The 18,433-nt window shown below is 49.0% G+C and overlaps 2 protein-coding genes across 4 annotated transcripts; both read right to left on the minus strand.

Moving 5' to 3' along the window:
- Positions 1 to 2,634: 2,634 nt before the first annotated feature.
- C21H1orf116 (chromosome 21 C1orf116 homolog) lies at positions 2,635 to 10,670 on the minus strand. Of its 3 annotated transcripts, none has more exons than XM_065649613.1 (4): positions 10,296 to 10,670; positions 6,626 to 6,758; positions 5,131 to 5,308; positions 2,635 to 4,642 (listed from the first exon to the last, which is right to left on the minus strand). In XM_065649613.1, exons 2-4 carry the CDS (start codon positions 6,716 to 6,718, stop codon positions 3,420 to 3,422), a joined length of 1,494 nt encoding a protein of 497 aa, XP_065505685.1. In that variant the 5' UTR covers positions 6,719 to 6,758; positions 10,296 to 10,670; the 3' UTR covers positions 2,635 to 3,419. The 3 variants fall into 3 exon arrangements, with proteins under 3 accessions (XP_065505685.1, XP_065505683.1, XP_065505686.1); XM_065649611.1 differs by lacking the exon at positions 10,296 to 10,670 and adding an exon at positions 9,772 to 9,836; XM_065649614.1 differs by lacking the exon at positions 10,296 to 10,670 and adding an exon at positions 9,575 to 9,634.
- A 3,734-nt stretch (positions 10,671 to 14,404) lies between these two features.
- YOD1 (YOD1 deubiquitinase) lies at positions 14,405 to 18,427 on the minus strand. The gene is made up of 2 exons (XM_065649513.1): positions 18,205 to 18,427; positions 14,405 to 17,510 (listed from the first exon to the last, which is right to left on the minus strand). Exons 1-2 carry the CDS (start codon positions 18,410 to 18,412, stop codon positions 16,804 to 16,806), a joined length of 915 nt encoding a protein of 304 aa, XP_065505585.1. The 5' UTR covers positions 18,413 to 18,427; the 3' UTR covers positions 14,405 to 16,803.
- Between the last annotated feature and the right edge of the window lie 6 nt (positions 18,428 to 18,433).

Below are 18,433 nucleotides of genomic sequence, written 5' to 3' on the forward strand. Positions count from 1 at the left end.
TGCACATAGAAGCCCGTGCAAGGAACAACAGTGACCCTTTCTGTCTCTTGCTAGACTTCAAATTAAAGGACATTTGGAAAGAAAGAACAGCTGAGATCTTTGGCAAGCAGGAGCTCTGCTAAGGGCAGTCTGGTTGCTCACTGAGCCCAAACTGGTGGCTGATGTAGCAGAGGCAGAGCACAGGTTTTAAGAGTAGGAATGAGGAACACTGCATCTAGTTTGGCTTTAAAATACTAGGTAAATTTGCATGGCTGGTAAGTAAAGCAAAACAAACCCAGCCCAGGTTTGATGTTCTCCAGCTGGAGACGTGTCGGGCCAGCAGTAACCAACCCACCTCCCTGACCTCCTGTGCGACACCAGCCCCAAGGCTCCCTGCTGCCACCCACACCGGAGCTGCTGCTCGGGGACAAAATCTGTTATTGAGGTGACCAATTCTCCTGGAGACTGTGGCCCAGTACAGCTGACGTTCTTTGATACCGCCAGAATGCAGCAAACCACTTCTCCTGAATGTGATGTTTGTAATGAAAGATGTGCGCAAGAATGCTTTTGATTGGGATAGTAGGTCTTGACAGGCTCATGTAGACATGGAAATGATATGTCTGAGCCAGTATGGGACTGATAGTTAAGAAGGAGACGAATACTCCATGCAAAATGCAAAGCCGAGTGTTTTCTTTGGGTCTTCTCTAATGTCGTTGCACTGTGTAAACGCAGTCTGTATAATCCTCATTAAGGCATTGAGGGTGCATTTATCAACTCTTCAGGTTACTTCTGAAATATTATCATCTCTCTTCAGGGCCGTTTTCTTGGCTGGGGTCTGCTGTGATTTTTACCTTCCAGGCAAAAATCAAACATATTATTCCTGGAATTAAGTAGCACGTGGGCTGCTTTCAGAAGTACCTAGAGCCCAGGAACTCAGCTGGAGTTTGGCTCAACCTGGAGGTAAATTTTGTTTCTATTCTTGCCTTTCTCCTGTCCATCTCCCAGACACCCGAGATGCCATTAATAGGCAGGAACAGCCTTTCTCTTGCCTCTCTGTGGGAAGAGCATCGTTGCTGCAGCATCTCCTCACATCAGCTGTGTGCGATGGAGGAGCACAGCGTGGGCAACCAGGAACTCATCTGATGGCCCACCAGCTTTTTCCCCTTATAAAAGAGAGGCTCATCACCCCATTTGGGCTCCTGCTGGTCTGCAAGCTGGGGCCGTTTTGGCTGCTCCTACATCAGGTGATGGTGGGATCCCAGGGGCACTTGGCTGAGGAGCTGCTGGAGACTCTACTGATGAGAGATGCGTGCCAGAGCAAAGGTAAATCTCTTTCTTGGAGTCTGTGCATCATGGGTTTTATCAGAGCAGAAGAGTTTTGCTCCCTGCGGTCCTTGGTGCTTTGGGAAAAATTATCTGGGTGACTTTAAATGTAAGGCTGCTGTGAGTGATGCTGCTTCCCAGCCCTCTCTGCAAACAAAAAGGGGGAATATCTGGTGGTGCCCGGGTGAACTGGCAGGCTGGAACCGGCCCAACGTGCGGACAGGCAGCAGGAGACATGCCCACCCAGCGCTGTTTTCCTCGGGCTGGAGACTTTCAAGTGCAAATGACTGAATTTAAAGGCAGGGAGAGTGCAGTGTAAATGAAAGAGGAGGGGAAAATGCAAGATTAAGCTCTGAGTGAAGGGGTCAGCCCTCAGAAGGCGGCTCTCACGAGACATCTGGTAACCCCATCTTTTGTGGACTGTTGCCTTTCTAGAACAAATTTCCTTGTTCCAAGCAGAAGGTGTTTCCTTCAGGGCTCCCAGCTCCCCCAGTGAGACCAGAGCTCTCTCTTCCCTGTCCCATCCACTAGCCCCATGTAGAAATATCATAGAGAAAGGAAACTTAGCTGGCACCCACGGATACATTCATCAGAACTGAGCTTTCTATCCTCTTCCAAGCCTGTGTGGACTTGGCCCTCCCCTTCTTTCCATGCAAAACCAAAGCTTGACACACGCCTTTTTGGAGAGGAATTTGAAGCCTGGCTCTGGGTTTTGTCAGGAAAAGCCTGTTTAGTATTCACAACACTGTCTTTAAAAGCTGATTGTACTACAGGGTCGGCGATGAAAATGATCAAGCGCAGCTTTATCTTAATGCTGCAAGCAGTTAATTAACATAAGTAAATTGTTTAGTATAATTGCCTCCATGGGTCAGCCCCTCTTGCTAAAGGAAGCCTACATTAGTTTTGAAATTAAATTGCCCGTTAGGACCAAAGGCGCTTCCTTTATTAGCCGAGGCGCTTTCTAGGTGTCCAAAACTGAAAGCCAGGATTGCATGGAGGATTTTTTTTTTTTTTTTTTTTTTTTTTTTTTTTTTTGTGGAGAAATAAAATGATCCTTTCAAGCTAAGCTGCTAGTGTGGCTTTTCAAGCACCACAGCTGCTGTGGGAGATGGTGCGAGCTGGAAGGGATCGACTGGAGCACTGGCAGGTCCCATGTCACCCATCCCAGCCTGGCAATGCTGTAACAGACTTTGCACCTGCTTACTGCAGTGGAAGACAAGACAAACTGAAGGTTAAAACTCATTATTCAGCTTTACCAGAGCTTTGATTGCAACACGAGAGTAAACCCGTATTGCACAGTCATTTTCTCGCCATATACAAGTTTGTTACAGAAATAAGCCACCTTTGTTCTGAAAGGTGCACAGCATAAATGTTGACAGCATCAGCCGGGTCTGCAAGATGCGAGGAGAGTTTGAGAGGGAATGAAATGATGTTGTCTCAGATTTTCATCTCTCTCTTGTTTTGGGCAGCGCTTCTGCCACCAACACACAGTCTGTCACTTCTTCACTGTCGCTTCATGCTGGATGTTTGTGCTATATCCAGGGTGTTGGGGCTGGATGTGAGAGCAGGCAGAGGTGACGGTGGGACCGGGCACTCGAGCATGGGGGGCGTTGCTGAGCCCCCCCGGTGCCCCTCAGTCTGGCACTTTTCTATTTGGCAGTTGTGACTTTTAGGAGGCACTTGCCTCTGGCACATGGGTGCTCAGGCCCCACAGGCTTTTGATAAATTTAACAAAACCCCATAAAATCCTAAAGGAACAGTGGACTCCTGCAGTTCTTCCCAGAGAGGTTTTATCCACGGGGAACCTCTCTTAAAACAAGCCAAAACCCCAGTTCCATGGCTTCCCTGTTGCGATGAATCCCCAAATGACCCTGTAGGAGAATATGCCCCATCCACATGCTGAGCAATGCTTTATATAAATAGCTCATAGACACTTGCTATATACAAAATACTATGTACATGTGGCATTACTTTATTTGGCGTGAAGCTCCGAATACCTCTCGTGGCACTGCTCCCAAGATGCTGGGGCAGGAGATCACAGCAGAAGATGCTTATGGTTGTGGTACCTGGATCCAGGACGAAAAGCCCCTTTTCCAGCAGCCCCATCGCTTGTGGAGCTATTCCTTCAGCAGGCCGAGCTTCTTCAGTGCCTCTCGCCGGTTCTCATCGGTCGTGCCCTTGGGGGAAATCTTCACGCTGACGGAGGAGCGGGGTGGCCTGGGGAAGCTCTGCAGCGGGTGGGATCGCCACTTGCTGCTCTTCTCTGGCTCCACCTGCCCCGCGGGCTCCTTTAGACCAGCAAAGTCCTTCCCTGCCCCGAGGGATGCTGGCCGGGGGCGGCTGCTCCTGAGGAAGCTCGGGGCGAGCCGCTCGATGAAGGACATCTTGCCCAGGGAGCTGCTGGTCTTGACGCTCTGCTCCTTGGTGCTGCTCATGTAGCTGCTCAGCCCCACGCCGGAGCGTTCCAGGGTGTTGGATTTGAAGTTCATCTGTCGGATACCCGGTACCGACCTCTCTGCCACGCCACGTTGTGCCTCGGGCCCTCCAGGACCGGGGAATGGCATCTCCCTTGCTTGGGGTTGCATGGTAGGTTGAAGGTGGCTGCTGGGCTCCCTCCTGTCCTGGGATAATCCAAGCTTCTCCAACGCCTCCTGATGGGCTTTCTCCCTCTCCTTGGGGTCAAGGTGCCCTGAATTCACTTTTTCGGCAGCAGCGTTGCTGGCAGAGCCAGATGAGGACAACAGCGGTGCTTTTACCTTCTGGCCAGGCTCTGTGGCCAGTGGCACTGGGCTGTTTTTGCTGCTTTTCAGGATAATGTTTGGTGGCAGTTTCCGTGGCTTGGGGGCAGTTGGAGGCCCACGCTTGGCGTCTGGGTCCTGAGAGGCCTCTTCCACCATGGATTTCTCTGGCTGGCCCCAGGATGTCCAAGTCTTGGTCTCCTTGGCTGTTTCCCTCTTGGCATCTGCACGATTCCTCCGTGACCACTCCAGGCTCACCAGGTCATCCTGGAAGGGATCTGGAGATTGGATAACCAAAGATCCCAGGGACTTTATCTGGCTTCTTGTGTTGGCTTGGTCAAGCCTGTCGTCCTTGGCCATCTCCTGTGAAGATTTACCCACTGGCACTGGGTCCTCCACTGTGCAGACAGTCGCTTTGCTCTCAGAAGCTCCGTTTGCTCTTTGTGCGTTTGGCACAGTGATGCTCCTTGGAAGACTGTAATAGCCTGGGCTTGGAGCCGCTGGTGGAGTCGAGCTTGAGAAGGCAGAGATGCTCTTGGCACTCCTCTGTTCAGCTGCACGCTGCTGACCTACGCTCGGAGCGGGAGCCCCGTTTTCCAAATCTAGGCAAAGAGAGAGATGTGAAGTCATGCAGCACACAGGACACCTTCCAGTCTGCAAAATACATTTCTTCACCCCTGCTAAGCCCCTGCAGCCGTGGCGGAGTAATTGCACCCAGAGAGTTTACCCTGATCCCAGCTAACAGGCTGCCACTAAGCAAGCGGATACTTTGGATTTGTCAAAGCACGTGTCGAGCAAGGAGCCTCGTTAGTCTGTGCGAGCATGTTCAGAGCACCAGCAAAGATGCTCTGCCCTGCAGCGCTGCTGCCCTTGCTCGCTAGCTGCCAGCAGCTCCTGCGCACAAGAAAATGCAGTTGTCGCCCTCCCCATATCGCTGCCTCCAACCACCACTCACCAGAGTGACAAAAACCAGCTGCTTTAGCTTCCCCCATGCATGAAACTGGGGCAGTGCTCCCTCCCTGCCAAGGCAACGCAGCCCAGCCTGAAAGTCCCTTTGCAAACAAGGCAGGAGCACCAGTTTGCAGCTCACCCCGGGGCAGTGAGTCTCTCTTTGGCCACGTCCCGGGCAGCTTGGAGGGCTCCACAGAGTCAGTCTCATCGGTAGAGACCCCACTGTCTGCTTCTGCATCCAGTGAGCCAATAGTTTCTTCTAAGAACATCAAGCACTCTTTCTCTTCCACAGATAAGTAGTCATAGCTGTTATCGCTCTGAAAAGGAAAAAAGCAATCCAAGTAGGAAACAGAGGTGTGTTATTATTCACAGCCCTGGCCAGTGACTATTCAAAAACTGATACCTACAGCTATAGAAAACTAGACAACTTCCTCTGAATATTTAGATACTTAAAGGCCGTTTTTATATTACCCTACTATGAACATCAGAAGATGGATTATTCTTAACTTGGAAATTTGGCCTCTACCTTTTAGCTCTTTAGTTTACTTTGAAATATGAGCAGATGGGTAATATGAGTGGTCTATAGATACAGACATCTATACTGACTGGCAATCCTGTATCTTAGAAGCTTGCATAAATATCAGAAATACTGAAAGCTTATCTGTGGGTAGTGGTGTCCTTGTTCTCCTATTCGTACCCCAGCTTTAAAACAAGTATGGCAGGATCCTGTTTAATTTTTGTTGTATTTCAAGTATCATGAGCTATGATTGCTGTGGAAGTGCCAAGTTACAAGGTGACACATGCAATATACCATGAAAAAACCGAAGTGCAGGAAAGGATGGAGTGTGGATCAGATCAACAAGCACAGAGGAGAAGTTGTCCCAGGTGGAGCTGTTTTGCAGAGAGACGCCTATCCAAATCTTTTACCATGCAATATTGCAACCAGTTCTTCCATCCCTGATAAATTTCCAAGGGTTTGGTTCTGGTTTGCAATACATCAAATAGAAAACCTGTTCAGGACCGAGTGTTGTGCTTACACGTATCAATTATGCTCCAAGTCGGACAGGATGTAATTAGTCCATCAATCGTGGAATCAGTGTTTGGAGACAAACAAGCTCTAATGGACAGAGAAAAATTACACATCTACACTCATGGTCCAAACTCACCTCTACGTTAACTGGGAAATTAATCTCTTGTCAGCTGGGAGGAGTACGGCCCGCTGGTTTTTCCAGGTGAAATCACCTTGTTGGGACCAGACTGACCCAGTTCTCCGACTGGTCTCACTGGGGAGCTCACCAGGCTCCTCCTGCACTCTCTGTCCCTGCATCTTCGAGCGATGCAGGAGCCGCTGGGCCCTCAGGATCGTTTCCCCAAGGAGACCTTGCAGGAGCTGAGCCTCCTGATCGCTGCCACGCATGTGGCAGGACGGAAAGTCTGAGGTTACTTTGGGGTGGGAATTAATTTGGTCCTTGCACTCCCCTTAGCGTGGGGCTGCATCGGGGCCCCCGGATCCTTCCAAAGCACTGATGGAGCGCGGTTTTGAGCAGAGGTCAGACCAAACTCTTTCCTCAGCCACCGACAGGGGTGCATTGAGCCCCTGCTGTGCCCAGGCTGGGTCTGACGGGGTTACTTACATGCTGCGAGTGGTTGGAGGCTGTGCTGACCATGCTGTCGCAGCTGCCAGAGTCGCAGCCAGCCATCCCCAGCCCCAGCTCCTTCCTAGGCATATCACAGGCTGCGTCCGGCACGGGGCGGGCAATATCCCGGCTGAAGCAGAAGAGAGGAGAAGCATTAAGCTGCGAGAACCCCCAGAGCGATGCAAGCACGCTGGCTCAGCCAGAGGGAGGACAGACGGGCTGGGAAGACGCTGGATGGATGGATGCAAATGTGCTCGATCTTAGGCTGCGCTCTTCAGGAGAAGGGGCTTTTGAAAAGCATCCTCAGAACTGAAGGTTTCCCCAAAAGAACTGGGAATAGAGGGAGCTTTGGAGCACCTGTCCGCAGCCATCTCATGTTGGTGCTTTAATGATCTCAGGATAAGGTGGTTCCTGAGTGAAGGAAGAGGCTGAAAGCCCAGCTCAGCAGCGATCCCACCCCAGTGTGAGCCCCAGCCCAGCTCTGCCTGGTGGGACGTTGTCCCTCCACACACCCACCGCCGCCAGCTCTGAAGCTGAAGTTCTCTCCAACTTCTGAACACGCTGACCCAAAATGCCACCGTTTGGTCACAGCCTTGCTCTGCTGTGAGCTCCCTCCCGGCAAAGAGCTTCTTCTGCCACCCTGCCAGGGGGTGTCCCAGCTTTGGGGAGGTGCCCCCGGACCTCGGGGTGTGTTTGGGGACACACCTGGCGTGGTTTGCACGGAGCCCGGCTGCAGAGATGTCCCGTGTCTGTGGCCACCCCAGGGTGTCACAAACAGCACCCCAATGTCCCCTCTACCCATGGCAATGCAGCCCTGCTGCCGTCTGGGTGCAGCCCGTGCCCCCCACACCAGTGGGACCCCAACGTGGTCACTGCGGCTGAAAACCAACTGGCCGGGGGGGGCCAGTTTTGCTCGCAGGGTGCACGGCCGAGAGAGCTCCGCTGCCTGCGGGGAGAGGCTGAGCAGCCTCCGAAAGGCGTAATTACTTCTGGATGTAAAGCATTAACCTTCCAAAATTTACTGCCACCGCCAATTACATGTTTTCTTCACACGCACCGCCCATTCTTTGGGAAAGAACGGGGCTGCGGAGGCTGATGGCAGCAGCAAAACAAACGCCTGCTCCAACACACACGGACCCACGCGAGAGGGTTTGCTGGGCAGAAGACAGAGGAGCTCTTTGTGCTGTGACCTGGCTGCTCCTGCTTTGTTTTTTTTTTTCTTGTAGCAGGATCAGGGAATTAGATGGAGAGATAAGTGGGCAAAACTGGCTGCTTGTTCAGAGTGTTAGACCCTGAAAGAATTCCTTTGTAATTGGAACATGCTGCAAAAATCAGATTTTGACACCCACGCCCTGACATCCAATCTTTCTACACAGGAGGAGTTTAAAACTTCAGTTTCACTTTTGCATTATTTACTGCTTAAATCACATTTCAGTAAGCGGTGGGTTTGGAACAGCAACACCCTCGATTCTTTGAATTTGGATAACTTTATAGGTAGAGCTTTTACTCATCAGGAAGCAGCGACACCATCTGAGTTCAGGGTTTTTTCAGGTTTCTGCAACCTGCACGGTTTTGCCGTGCACCCGAAGATTTGCAATGTGAAATATGAACCCGTTTCCAAGCAGCTCGGTTGGGATTGCTGCAATGCTCCTCGCTGCCTGCTCCACAAATTCGGGAGAGCAAAATTTGCAAAGTCTTGCTCAGACTTGGCGCCTGCAGCTGGAGCAGCTGGCCAGAGCCAAAATCCTTGGTGCAAGGCAGCAGCCTGGCCCGGCTCTAATTAGGGGTCTCCACAGAGCTAATTTCTCCATGAGGATGCCCACCGTTAGCAGCTCATCGGAAGAAATAATTTGCTCTCGTTCAAACGGCGTTTTCAGGACCAGAAAGCGGCTGCCCAAGGCTTTGCACCCAGCTCACGGGGAGGCAAAGTTCAGCCGAGAGCTCGTCCCATGCTGGGGAGGATCTACGCAGAAACAACAAGTCCATTTTCCTGCCCTCTGGTTCGCTGATGCGATTATGGCTCTAACGCGTTTATCCGACTTGGGAAAGAGGAAAAATCGGTGGTGAAAAAACCCCAGTTTTTATGATTCAGAAGGATTTTCCAGTTCTGCTGAATAACACGGCAGTTCAGCCACAAACTAAGCTATGACCGAGCCTTTAAATTAGAAGACGTGGTACTTGAAAAGCTCTTTTTCACTGGTATATATCTTCCCCCACTAAAAAAATGCTTTTAGAAGAAGCTATTTTTTTAATCTAAACTAAAAGGCCAGTTTGTGCAGCTTTTGTCACGGCTGCCATAACTGTCCTTTACAAAGCTCACTGAGCCCTCAAACATCAAAGAGGTGCTGGGTAGCAATTAATGCTAATTGCTTTATATGAGGAGGCTACTTTCTTTTAAGCCCAGGACTACTACAAGCAACTCTACCATGGCTCTCCAGCAAAGTTAAAGAACCTCGGCTATTTTTGCTGTCTAAAGCAGACGAGCCATAATGCCTCTGCCAGCAAAGAGCTTTGTCCTGGCCAGCTTGAAACAACAAAACCAAAGTGAAATCCCCTTTGCAGGTACCATCTCAGCAGCTTCTGCTCTGCAGCAGGACGGGTCCCACCCCAGGGTGAAAGGAGACTTTGGCAGCAGATCTGCAGTTCCTCCTATTTAAACAAGTAAATCAAGTGCACGGAGCGTTTGCCTGAGCTGTTTGGTCTCCCCAGCTTTCCTCCCGCTGCCACCTCGTCCACCTTCGCTGCTGCCGCCTCCTGTGCCACCTCCACCATGCTTTCCCCTTCCCAAGCAAAGCCCGTCCGTAGCCCCACGGGTGCCCGGAGCCCCGCGGCCCCCCGGGCAGAGACACCCAGCCCCTCACCCACAGCCCGGTCAGCAGGAAAAGGACAGAAAGCAAAAGACAAGAAGGAACAGAGATTATTATTATTATTAATTTTTTTTTTTACCAGTTCGTCTGTCGTTCCACGCTGCCCAAGTCCTTGTCCCGGCCGTGCCTACCCCAGGACTTCTTTACTTTCCTGGGCTAACCAAACAGAGCCGGGTTACACATTAACTCACCTGCCTGGCGGAGATAAGGCTGCGCGGGTGCTGGCAGGTGGGTGCTGGCAGATGCACACTCACGGGTGAGCCCCCGGCCCCTCACCTGCAGCACCAGGGCGAGAGAAACTCTTCTGGCACCCCTGCTCCGGGCTGGGGTCACAGCACGGCTGAGCCCCTAAAACAGCTTCATGTTCTGACCTGAAGCAGCCGGGTCCCTGTGTCCCGTGCTCTCCGGCAGCCTTGCCCAAGCAGTTTTGCTCCAAGCTTCCGCAGCGCAGGCAGCGGCGCAGGCAGCGGTGCAGGCAGAGGCGCAGGCAGAGGTGCAGGCAGCGGTGCAGGCAGAGGTGCAGGCAGAGGTGCAGGCAGCGGCGCAGGCAGCGGCGCAGGCAGAGGCGCAGGCAGAGGTGCAGGCAGCGGTGCAGGCAGAGGTGCAGGCAGAGGTGCAGGCAGCGGCACGGGCAGAGGTGCAGGCAGAGGTGCAGGCAGAGGTGCAGGCAGAGGCGCGGGCAGAGGTGCAGGCAGAGGCACAGGCAGCGCAGGGTGCCGGGGAGGCTGCGGGCAGCTGGGCTCGGTACCACCCAGCTCGCTCACTTCCCAGCTCGAGCTGATGGCCTCTGATGTCCTCACCCGGGTTTCGCTCCTTAATCCGCCAGCCTGTTCTGCCGCATTGCTGCTCACTGACACGCCGGGGAGCCCAATGCACAGCCCTGACCAAAGCGCTTTTGTACGTAGTAATTAAGTCCTTTTGCTGGGTGTCTGCAGCGGGTGCTGCTCAAGGCATCGCCCCCACAACAGGTTTATTCTCTTTGGTGGTTTTGTGCACAAGGTCCCTCAGCTCAGGGTAAGACCTGGCTCCTTCTCGGCTCTAAAAGCAGATTGTTGCTGGGACAGGTATATACTTGCGTATCACCAAAGTTATCCCAAGAGGCTGAAAGTTTGCCACCTGCTGCTGTACACTGTAAGGAGATTCTTGTAAAGACGGGGAAAAAGCCATTTTAGAAGCAGCTGAAAGAACTGCAGTGACTTGTTATTGCCGTGACTTTGGGCTCTCCTATTAAAACTAGAGTTTTTCTCTCTGATAAACAATGCTTAGGTCATTGTTCGCCCCCACCCACACACAGCATAGGCTTGTATCTGCTCTGCAAAGTGTTCCTCACTGGATTACTATAAATACCCAAGCAGAAACCCTGCAGCAAACTTCCAGAACTGATACAGCCACTAGATTCATTCAAGTTTTTGTGCTTAAATGATTTTTTTTTTTTAGGAGAAGAAGGAGGTTGTGTTGCAATGTGTGTTCCCTGCTACACAGAACAGGGAAGTGGAACCATGGGTTATTTAAAGCCATGGTAGGATGGAGGGAAAGCAGAAGAGCTCCAGCTATGCCCTGTTACAAAGGGAACATGTGCTGAGGAGTAAATCAAGCAGCCGGAGGTTCCTGGAGCCCCAGCCAGCCTGTGCAGATGTAAGAGATGTGGACGCAGCACATTTGGAGCAGCAGCAGCAGCCCCAGCCGGTGGTTGCAGAGCTGGGCGCAGGACTTTGTGCAAGTGCTTCTGAAGCCTTTGCTGGTGCTGGGCTGGGTGATGCAGTAATTTCACCGGAGTCAGATTCACGCTGGTTTTGGCAAGTTGGGCTTAGTTCTGAGCCTGCTGTAAGATGGGGAACAAATCAAACCCAGAGAGGTTTTCTTCTTGTATGGGCAAACACAGCGTGAATGAGCAACCGCTGCAGGACGGGGTGACTGTCCTGAGAGCACCGCGCTGGTAGCACAAGGGCTTAAATCTCGGCAATAAACCAGATAGAACTGCTGTCTGCAGGGCTCTGCCTAACTCAGGAAAATGTCATGACCTATTAAGAGAAGTCTTGAGCTTCTCTGAATGAGATACACAGACAGAACCTGTTCTTTTTCCACATTCCTCTTCCTCCAACGAATATAAATAGCGACAGCCCAAAATAAAGCGTGATTTCATATAGACGGCATGGAGTATATGCAAGTAGTGGAGTGACGCATAGAAAACTCCACAATGCCGTGAGAGGACTTGGGCATGTTAACAGACCTGCCGTGCCTCGCCCTGTTCATAAACAACAGAACAAAAATGATTCAGTCCTGGCCCCGAAGGAAACGCATCCGTACGGCGTCACTGATAAGATACCTGGTCACGTAATGACATTTATTTGACTCTGGGGGACTGTTGGACACTTTCCTTAGACCAAATGATTGTACAGTACGTACGCTGACAAATCACTTATGAAAAATATTAGGGAGTTAATACCTAGTGTTACACAGCAGTTTAGAGAAATAATTAAATCTTAATATGGCCGGGAACTAAGCAAGGAAACCTATTTATTATCCCTATTTTGTAGAAAAGAGGTAGAGAACTGTGGTGATGTGTTTCCATAGCTTGGTTAGCACTAACTCCACATCAGCAGCGAGGAGGCGGCTCTCAAGGTATAATACAGTTCCCCAACATTTTCCCTGAGGCTTTAACCAAAAATAATAGAGAAGGACACTGCAATCTTGGACAACCTGATTTTGTTGACTCCCCGAGCACATTCTTTTTGCTACAGAAAGCCTTCGGGTCCTCAGACTACAAGGAGTGAAAAAGTAATATTGATTTCGGCCCATTCAAATTAATTTTATTCTGCAAAACCAGAATGGCAGTTCTACAGCTGGCCGCATGGTTTGATTTAAAACGCAGGCACACGTTTAATTTGTATGATAAAGAGTTGTGATTCTCAAAATAGCAAATTGAAAACTTCTTGTTCCTCTTATCCAAGAGTTTTTCTGCCAGGCAGAGGTTTGCAGGGGTTACCCATGGCAGGAAATGTGCCAAACGCAGATGCTGCAGCAGTTGTGTCACTCTGATTTATCAAAAACCCCATCGATCCGTGGATTTAAGGCAATCAGCAGAGAAATTCTGCATTTTCTTCATCCATGCCTGTCCCTCCTCCTGCTGCTTCCTCAAAGGTCAAGAAGGGCGAATAGACAATGCCGCTTCATTCAAAATGCTTATAAAAATGAGCGTGTCGCGGGTGCGGTTTCAGGTGTTCTATTCTGGAACAGGTCTGTGGAAAATGTGGGATGGTGACAGGAGACGCTGTCCCCAAACTGTCCCCAGTGTCCCCTGCTGGGACTGTGCACATGAAAAGGCACAGATTTAAGACACCGATTCTGTACCATGTAACCAAGCGCTCCTTTGCTCAGTCCTCTCCCTGGCAACTGTGCTTTTTACAAGTTTATCCAGAATTAAGGAATTAAATTCTTCCTTCAGAACATTACTGATTTACTCCCGAGACGGGTCTTTTAGGCAATTGCATCCATTAAGTAGCTACGTCTGCCATCAAACCCAAGTCTTCCTAAAGTCTGTCTACTTAATGATTGATATGTTTAAATGCAAATCAGATTTATATATTTAAAAGCATAAAAAAGCATTAAAAGCATTAAAAGCATAAAATATTCTGGAGGTATGTTAAACTCTCCTTACAGTTGCTCTTCTTGATACCTGACTCTAATTACACAGAACAAATATTTTTAAATATTTTAATAAATATTAAATATTTTAATAAATATTTTCTAAAAAAAGTTATTATTGAATAAGTTGAAAGCAAAGAAGCTTCATCCTGAAATTCGAGAACCGGGGCACAGACTCCGCTAAACAAGTGTCCGTGTGCAACAGCCACCTTCATTGGTGCAGCGACAATTTTTTGCAATTTAGGGCACGTGTTTAAGGAAATAACGTTACACAAACTGACCTGGACCGATGAGACACAAACCAGGATGCTCGGATCACGTCGGGAACGACCATTTTTCAAAACGTTTGCCAAGGCTGCTGGTTTCACCGCAACGGGAACATGCACTAAAGCCTCGCTCAACGGCTGAACTCAGACTAACTTTCAAATTGCTGTTATAACCCCGAGATCTGGATCTCTTAGTACAATATGGTCATGAAAGGCGACGTGATTAGTGTGTTAGGCTCTTCTTTAATTAAAGAAGGAATTTAGTGCTGGTGAAACAGCCAGCCTGGAACCAGGAAACCAGAATTCTTTCTTTAATTCAAACTCCAGAACAGATTGGTAAAACCTGTTGGTAAACACAGATTGGTAAAACAATCCCAACAACTCGACTTTTAATTTTTTTAATTTATTTATTTATTTAAATTGCAGTATCCAGGGCCCGTTTAGTCACTGAGCTCTGTGCTGAAGTACTCAGCGAAGAAATGAGTGCTCATTTGAAACGGGAATAAGTGGAACGGGAAGGACATCAGCCTGTATTTTCCCTGCCCGTACCTGATGCTTCCCTGCCCGTACCTGAACCCCCTCTGCTCCAAAATATCTGTAACATCTTGATGTACAATTAATAATAGTCCGGTGTAAATGTTATTACTGACGTTCAGTTCATCTTACTCGTACCAGAATGCCGTTTTTTGATACTTCTGTAATTGTATCATTAAGGGCAGGCAGATGCTGGTAAAAAGTTGTTTTTAAAAAAAGCCGAAACAAAACAGAAAAGAAAAATAAAAAAGTAAAGGTTACAACACTTAGGAAAAAAAATGGAATCATACTTTAAATGTATCTGTATCTCACATTTTAAATAATGTAGATACTTTCTGTTTGGGACAGTTTAGGAGAATCCCACAAGGTTTTCCAACTCACAGGTTACTTGTTCTTTGAATGAGTTTGTCAGCGTGTGACAGCACCAACTTTTACACAGATGAATTACAGCAGGTCAGTTGACATTATTTAACCAAAGAGATTTTATTTTCTAGGCAACGAAAGAAAACATCCAAGCAGTGATATCGACACATCTCCCTCAAATGGAACTGGTTCTCTGTTAGCAGATTCCCAATGCAAACATGATATGGCAAAGCTAAACACTCTGGATTAAATAAAGCTAATTTTAAAAATACTGCAACTGAGAAATACAAAAAAAAATACTTCTACACTCTTTCAGAAATCCATCTGGGATACAAAGCTAAAAATCGAAGTTCTGCTCCCCAAAAGTCGATGCATTTGCAAACGCAGCAGACAATAAATATGTATTTTCCACTTCGCCCGAGGGCAGTCGCCTTGTCCACCTCTCTGAGGTAGGTATTGGGTCCGTTTTACAGATGGCAAAGGGCGAGGAGTGGCTCCTTGTCCGAGGGGTCTCACCATTCAGCGTGAGAGCTGAGAATACAACGTAGGATTGACAGTCTCTTGGTCTCAGTCTTAGACAGTATTTCATCTCAAGTAGTTCGAACACAGTGTAATCTTCAAGTTCCTTTGACCTGGCAGGTATTTCTTTAGGTTTATAAGCATCGGTTTTAACAGTGGTTTTTGTTTGGTTTTTGTCTTTTTTTCCATCGTCTTTTTCTGTCCTAAAGATAGGCTAAAAGTAGGGCGGGGTTTAACACTGGAAGCTAAGTGTCTATTTCTATAGGTAACTCCCAACAGTGCTAATGTGTGTTTTAATACTGAATTAAAAAGAAACGTGGTCCATAGTGCTCTTAGTGATTCTATTCTTTATACTTAATTATTCATGCCTCAATTCAGCAAAGCAGTTCTGTAATTGTGTTCCTTCTTCAATAAGACCCTCCTGTATTTCAAAGTCCAACTGGGAGCCTCTGCTCAGAACTTTAGTGAAACGTGCTTTTTCTAGAAAAGAAGTTTTTGCTGCACCAGGAGGCCTTTAAAACTAGATCTTAGATGCCACTTGGAAAGTAGGTTTGTTTCTGCCTCAGTCCAAAGATGCACATTCTTGCTCCCCAGTTGTAAAAGTGCAAGGAAGGTAACTCGAAACAGAGTAACAGAAGAACAGCAGGCTCAGAATATTTTAAAATTCAATTAAACAAATGTGTGGCAGGCATTTCAAAGAAAAAAAAAATCCCTTTCAGTAATACGCACCTTTACAGCACCTTTTAAAAGACCTCAAAAGCACTTGCTCTTAAGCCTCACAACCCTGCTGTGAGGTGTTAAGATTTATTAAACCCATTTCAACTTCCCTGATTCTGAACAGTACCAGAAGTAGGGCAGTTTACGCAGCTTATTTTGTTCTGGAAATTAAGCTGCACCCTTCATTATCAGAATTAAAGTCTTGCTACTGAAGAGTCATCGCTGACAAATCCAACACATTAAGGCAGATGAAGAAACTTCAAGCCTCCCTTCTGGGTTAGCGCTCTGTCCTTCTGAAAAGGGCAAAACTTTTAACCAGCAAAGAGTGAGAACTATACCTTAAAGTGCGAATGTACAGTATTCGGAATCTGGTACAGCTTAGTAACACTGTGGCCGCGAAATCGGCTATACCCCAGTCAAGTCTGCTTAAATGTATTTAACAGATGCAAATTAAGTCACTTCCCTAATGACTATATTTCCCTCTTGCCAGAATTTCAGACAGTATCATGAAGAAGAATCCAAAGTATTTCAAGAAACATGCCTACGTTCTGATGCAGTGCTAACATGGGGGCTGGATAGTTATTTTTCAAGCAACTAAAAACTACCTACAGAGGATTAATAAGTTTATTCAACACTTAACCATCTACTTGTTAATTTAAAGGCTACCTTAAAGCTTAGAGGCCATTTCTTTCTCTACAGCCACGACTTCACACAAACAATCCATTCTACTTCGGATTGTAACATACTATAGGGCAGCTTTGGAGAGACTCTTTCCATTAAAAATCGTGCAGTGAGTGAGCAGTTTCCCCTGCAAGAACTGCTTGTATGTGCAGAGTCTAATTCTTAGTGTAAGTAACGCTGACACGTGTGTTTCCCAAACCCTTAGATTAAGTTAATTACCCTGAAAACATTATACAGAGAGATTAATTCAGCAACTTAGAGACTAGATTTTACGCTAGTGTTGAACGAGCCTGGTTTTGTATGTCGGCTCAGGTCACATACACAAAGAGATTATTTTAGAAATCAGGTTTTAGCTGCCAGTGTATACCACTATACTATAAATTAGCATGTCAGACACTACCCATTTCAAATCCACTGGGAAGGTCACTAAGTGTAACAAACCTGTGCGTCTTGGCCGTCATGAAGTTAATACGCTTTTCAAGCTTTGTGAACGGAATTTTATGATTACATACAGCTTATCTGGAAATCCAGAATTTTATTCCGGATCGGTGAGGTAGTCGATGTAACCATCCTCATGCAGGCGTCACACTTCTCCGAAGTTGGTGTGTCCGGTCTCCTTGGCATGTTCTCTGGCTTCCACTTGGCCGGTTAGTCCCTTCTGGCACACCATGCACCTCAGGGTAAAGTGATTCACATCCGTGAACTGCCTCTTCCGTCTGGCTTCATCCGCCAACTCCAGTGCTTGTGCGAGAACAACATCATCAGTTGTGGAGAAAATAGTCTGGGGAGGAATGTCCGAGTCGAGGATTTTGCGCTCGAGCGGATCGTAATGAATCCCGTCGTAAATTAAAAGCACTCGCTTCGTGTAACCGGCATCTTCCCCAAAACGGTCGATTCTGACTGTCTGCGTGTCCACCACACAGATTTCGCACTGGTAAAATTTGGATAAAATGGACACTTCGATGGCTCCTCCCCAAGTCTCTTCTCTTCTGATCCAGTCACAATACTCCCTGTTCGTTTTCCCTAGAACTGCCTCACAGTATGATTCAGGATCGCTCGCTACTATCTGGGCTATGAGGCTGCGCATCTCTGGAGCGCAGGCTGGGTCATAAACACCTCCCTCCACCACATAGTAGACGCTGGTGAAGAGACAGGAGTTATCTGCCGGAACAACCCTCCTGGCCAGCACGGGCACAGCTTCCCTCACCAAGTTGGGCATCGTTCTTTTGGCGACTACAGGCGAGTCGGTCTTGGGTTTGGATGTGTCCTCTTCGACTATGAGAGTATCGCCTGCCAAAGAGAGAAGGAGAAAGAACTGTGAGAAATACGGAGATGGGAGTTCACAGAATCCCAGAATGTCAGGGATTGGAAGGGACCTCGAAAGCTCATCCAGCCCAATCCCCCTGCCGGAGCAGGAACACCCAGATGAGGTTACACAGGAAGGTGTCCAGGCAGGTTGGAATGTCTGCAGAGAAGGAGACTCCACAACCTCACTGGGCAGCCTGGTCCAGGCTCTGGCACCCTCACTGAGAAGTTTCTTCTCATATTTAAGTGGAACCTCCTGTGTTCCAGTTTGTATCCACTGCCCCTTGTTAAAGGTGATGCTCCTAAAACAGAACAACTTGGCTGCGTTGTTATTATTAAGGATCGCGCTCGTTTTCCTGATGGAAAATAGAACCTGCCAAAACAGCTGGTAGCACCACAACCCGCTGTGTGTAGCCGGTGGGCTCTGCTGTACTCACCTGGCGGGTCCCCGTCCAGCCCCTGGGAGTCCCGCGCTTCTGCCTCCGCACCCCGGGATGTGGCCAAAACCCCCACGGGTGAGCAGGGGCCACCGGCAGCCGCCCCGGGAGGAGGAACCGGTTGGGGAGGGGCGTGCTGGGCCACAACCTCTTCTAATTAAGGTAATTACACCCGGCGCGGCAGCGGAGGCCACAAAGCGCCGGTGCCCGCCCCCCCGCACCGCGCAGGCCCCGACCCTCACCCGAGTGGATGCCGAGGTCTCCGAGCCGCCGCTCGCCATCGCTGAGGTCCAGGCTCCGCGGCGGGAAGCCGAGCAGGAGGCGCTGGGCCGGGATGGGGACGCCGGTGAGGGCGGCCAGGGCGGCCTGCATGTCGCGGAGGCGGGAGTGGGCGGTGAGGCCGGGCAGCGGGTGGGTCCCGCTCCGGGCCTTGCAGCGCAGCCGCAGCATCCTCGGCGCGGCCTCCGCCGC

The sequence above is a fragment of the Caloenas nicobarica genome, chromosome 21 (assembly GCF_036013445.1).
Source record: "Caloenas nicobarica isolate bCalNic1 chromosome 21, bCalNic1.hap1, whole genome shotgun sequence".
Classification (NCBI taxonomy): Eukaryota; Metazoa; Chordata; class Aves; order Columbiformes; family Columbidae; genus Caloenas; species Caloenas nicobarica.

Excerpts from the sequence above, each read along its gene's own strand:
- C21H1orf116 (XM_065649613.1), bottom strand. The coding sequence starts at position 6,718 with ATGCCTAGGAAGGAGCTGGGGCTGGGGATGGCTGGCTGCGACTCTGGC. Across the intron at positions 5,309-6,625 it reads CCTCCAACCACTCGCAGCAT|AGCGATAACAGCTATGACTA; the intron begins GTAAGTAACCCC and ends TTTCCTTTTCAG. Across the intron at positions 4,643-5,130 it reads GAGAGACTCACTGCCCCGGG|ATTTGGAAAACGGGGCTCCC; the intron begins GTGAGCTGCAAA and ends CTCTTTGCCTAG.
- YOD1 (XM_065649513.1), bottom strand. The coding sequence starts at position 18,412 with ATGCTGCGGCTGCGCTGCAAGGCCCGGAGCGGGACCCACCCGCTGCCC. Across the intron at positions 17,511-18,204 it reads AGACCTCGGCATCCACTCGG|GCGATACTCTCATAGTCGAA; the intron begins GTGAGGGTCGGG and ends TCTCTTTGGCAG.